Source organism: Sciurus carolinensis (genome assembly GCF_902686445.1).
Source record: "Sciurus carolinensis chromosome 19 unlocalized genomic scaffold, mSciCar1.2 SUPER_34, whole genome shotgun sequence".
Lineage (NCBI taxonomy): Eukaryota > Metazoa > Chordata > Mammalia > Rodentia > Sciuridae > Sciurus > Sciurus carolinensis.
This window is the reverse complement of record NW_025920112.1, coordinates 40,562-44,994: the sequence shown is the minus strand read 5'-3', so window position 1 is coordinate 44,994 and position 4,433 is coordinate 40,562. Positions and strand designations below refer to the sequence as shown.

Here is a 4,433-nt window from a genome sequence, read left to right as displayed (position 1 = left end):
TCAGCAGTATCCTGGAGTCAGTCTCTCAATCTCTCTCTCTCTCTCTCTCTCTCTCTCTCTGGCAGGTCTCTCTCTCTATCTCTTCTCTCTCTCTCTCTCTGAATCCCCCGGGGCAGGTCCCTGTGAAGCTTGCAGAGTGTTGCAGGTAACACAGGATAAAGGGAGGACGGAGGCTGTGTATTCCCAGACATCACCACTACTGGGCTGAGATCATCCAACACACAGCCAATCCCACATAATCGGCTTCAGGGGTGCAGAATGGTCGTGTCCCACTGGGGAGGTGCGGTGCCCACCCGTGTTCTCTTGAATTAATAGAGAAGTGGAGAAGGCATACCTTAGAGTCACCACAACCATCTGGGACAGAATAGGTGAGAGACAGTAAGTCTCAGAGATATTTATGTTGGATGAATTTATGGGAGGTGATGCTCTGTGCAGGAAGGGGCAGCAATGAGAACTAGTGTCAGATGTGTTGATTTCTGACTTGATCTACACATGGTAGAAATAGCCATGGTTTGGAGGGCTCGCTTGGGCAGGTCCATATCCGACCTCGGGGAGATGTGTCGCTGTGAGACCCGGTCCCAGGATTCCCACCAAGTACAGTGACAGCCCTAGCAGATGACAGATGGCCACCATGCAGTGATCTGAAGACAAACATGCAGTGTTCCGGAAATTCACAGGGGCAAGTGGGACTTTGGGTTGACTTCAGGTGAGGAGCATGTCCTATCCCTCAGCACCTGCCCTAGACACCTGAAAAGCAGAGCCAACTTTCTGACCCAGAAGCCCATGCTTCTCCTCGAGAGCTCAGGACCACTGTGACCTGTCAGCCAGTAGAAAATGCAATCCTGCTGCATGTTGGTTTGCTCAGTTACAGTCTCTCACATCTTGGATCACTCTTCAAGGTCTCTATGAGGCAGACAAAAGCAAGGGTAACAGGGTAGTGGCAGTAACAAGGACACAGTAGTATAGAGACAGCCATGGCGAGCTTGGCCGCTGTGCAGCTCCTGGGCCAGGCTGTACTCTTTACAGACTGTCAAGCTCTCTAAGATGCTTTCTTTAACCCCTGACCCTACACGGTGGCTCACTGCATTTACTAGGAATTTATAGCAGATGTCATTTCATATGTGATTTGTACAAAAAAGATTCCAAGTGATATCTTCTGAAACTATCTGATTTAGTTTCCTTCTTTATCTGTTTTCACAGGAAATAATTCTTGTCCATTATATTTTTACATGATTACTTGCACCAAGGGCATGCTCCTACCTGCAGGAGTTGGAAGAAAGGTCTCTACTCAGCCATGCTTCACCTCCCTTAACACAACCAGGATCACATCCTGTCCACAATTACATCAATTCGGCATTTGACTTCTGCCTCTCCATGAAAGATAAGTGTAAGTCAATGAGTTATGAAAAACAACCAGCTATTTTTAACCAGCTGGTCACTACCCTGGTAAGTTCCCTTTCTGAAAGTTCCGATATATGTTATAAATTATGTCAACTGTGTCTAAGAATAATTTGTCATTTTCGCATAGTAAAAAATTCAAGAGCTCAAGTCAGAATTAATATTCACAATGTTTCAAATCAAAAAACACATTTTTCTCAAAATGCACATTTTTCATGAAAAATTGATAGTGTTACTTTTGTCTTTTCCTTGTTTTATGGTAAAAAATATAATGTCAATAAATAATGTAGTAGGAAAATAATAATTGCCAAACAGATGATTGGAGAGCAATACTGATGTTAATGAACAGTTGGCCTCTGATTAAACCAAACTTTAAATAAATAAATTGCATGATTAATTGGTATAATGAGAACATAGGCAGAGAAAGAAAAGAATATTTTAAAGTTTAAATATGTCAAAGTTAATGTAATATACGGTAGACTACCTCATATATCATGATAGAGACAAATAAAATGATATAAACTTTGTAGTGCCATTGGGTACAAGACAATAGGATTTTTTCCCTTGGGAGGAAATATTTGATAGGACTGTATTTACAGTCGCAAATTTATTTCTAAACAGGTGTGAATTCAATAGAACATTTTCAGAGTAACCAGCTGGGAACACTGATTTACAAATGGAAATAAATATGCTAATACCTAAAAATTTCCATCAATACGATTAAGCAATTTGTTCACAAGTATAAACTAGTTGGACTCACTAACTCAATGAATTGAGCATGTCAACAAATAACCTCTGAATAAGAATTTTAATATTATCACTTTATTTACAATTAGTAAATTATGATTCAATTTCTATGAGCAACAAAACAAACAAACGTAGAATATCTTCTTAAAGGTGCATCCCCCATTTGACAGAGCAAAGTTTTAATTTTTTATATTTCAGGTATAAGTGATATTTCGAATTACAAGCAAAGATAAAGCCTGAGTGTGCTGCTCTGTATATAATTTCTATGAACTTCTTAGAAATGGTGCATTTTATTTTGGGCAAGTGTTATCTAGGTGAAAAGGCATGAGGAACATGGAGCCATTTGCCCCATTGGTCACATTCAAGTGAGTAGCTGCACTGCTGGTGGACCGCTGGGCCCGGGCATCGCGGCCCACACACACCCCACGGCAGGTCGGGGTTCTAGAGGGGTAGGCCACGGTGGACAACACGCACAGCGCTGACCACTCCTTAGCATGCCGGAGAGGAAAGGTGTCTGCATGAGGAAGTGAAGGGCATCAGGTAAGGAGGGCTGGCAGAGGTGGGGTTCAAAGGGAGGTGATGTTTCCAGAAGGGCCTGGACTTCCTGAGAAGGTGACCTGATAGAAGACCAGATTCGAGGAAAGTTAGGGAATTGATAGCACTTTGAGTCTCAACTTGGTCAAAGGTCCCTTCACTGATGGAAGACAGCATCATGTGATTCAAGCAAGTAAATGTCCATCCTGCAAAATGGGCCCAGTTCAAGAGCTAGCAGAGAGGCCCTCCATGTTGGTTAGGAAACATGCCTCACTAGCTCTCATGGTGTTTCCGAAACACAGGTGGAAGTCACTGGGATTCAGCTACTTTTCCTTCCTGGACTTCATACTTCAGTGATCGTGCATTTGTTTAATCATTTTTTTGAATTTTGCATTTTATTTGTTCTATTTAGTTGCACATGACAGAAGGCATGTACATATTTTCATAATTCATACATGAATAGAATGTAATCTCTCACTTTCCTGATCACACATATTGCAGGTCGCAGGGGTCAGGCAGTCATGTATGTTCATGAGGTCATAATGTGTGTTTCACTATACTGCCATTTTTACAAAATGTTTGGTTAAATATGAACCCTCAGCATGAGATCCGACAACATCACTGCCAGCACCAACTTCATCCTCCTGGGGCTCTTCTCCACTTCCCACTCCAGCCTGGTCTCCTTCTCCTTCCTGGTTGGCGTTTTCATCATGGCCCTGATGGAAAACACGCTTATGATCCTGCTCATCCACAGGGACCCATGCCTGCACACCCCCATGTACTTCCTGCTCAGTCACCTCTCCTTCATGGACATAATGCACATTTCCAACATCGTTCCCAAGGTGATCGCTGACTTCCTGTCAGGCAGCAGAGCGATTTCCTTCGCAGGCTGTGGGACCCAGTTGTTTCTGTCCCTCTTGATGCTGGGCAGTGAATGCCTTCTCCTGGCTGCCATGTCCTGTGACCGCTATGTGGCCATCTGCCACCCCCTGCGCTACCCGGTACTCATGAGTGAGAGAGTCAGTGTGCTCCTGGCTGCAGGGTGCTGGCTGGTCGGGATCCTCAATGCCACCATCCACACAGGGCTGATCCTCCACTTCCCTTACTGTAACTCTAGGGTGATCGATCACTATTTCTGTGAACTTCCTGCCTTGGTGAAGTTGTCCTGTGCAGACACTTCACGCTATGAACGAGGGGTTGATGTGAATGCCATTATTTTCCTGCTGATCCCTCTCTCCATGATCTGTGCATCTTATGTGCAGATTCTTCTCACCGTCCTGCAGATGAAGTCATCCGAGGCACGGAAGAAGGCCTTTTCCACCTGCTCCTTCCACATGGTCGTGGTCCTAATGTACTATGGGCCCTTCATGTTCACCTACATGATACCCAAGTCATACCACACCCCAAGCCAGGACAAGTTGATGGCAATATTCTACACCATCGTCACACCCACCCTCAATCCTGTCATCTACAGTTTCCGGAACAAAGACGTCCTGACGGCCATGAAGAACCTGCTAAGAAGTAGCTTTCTGTATAAAAAATGATGAAGAAAAAGAATGAAGCCCTGTGTTATCTTTATTTCCCGGTTTCACAACTAAAGGACAGCTGTCATTAGTTTCCCTGGGAAGATAATATCTACTATCTCTTCACTAATGGAAGGAATGCATGTTCCCAACTCTGGTGATCCTGCCTCTGCAGCCTGTTTGGCTGTGAGGGCCCACTGGCCCTCTGTGCTGTGATCCTCAGGCACTTAT

At 44.2% G+C, this 4,433-nt stretch overlaps 1 protein-coding gene across 1 annotated transcript; it reads left to right on the top strand.

Moving 5' to 3' along the window:
• The first annotated feature begins 3,281 nt into the window (after window positions 1-3,281).
• On the top strand, window positions 3,282-4,223 carry LOC124973393 (olfactory receptor 2AJ1-like). Its single transcript, XM_047537338.1, has one exon. It carries the CDS (start codon window positions 3,282-3,284, stop codon window positions 4,221-4,223), a length of 942 nt encoding a protein of 313 aa, XP_047393294.1.
• Window positions 4,224-4,433: the final 210 nt, after the last annotated feature.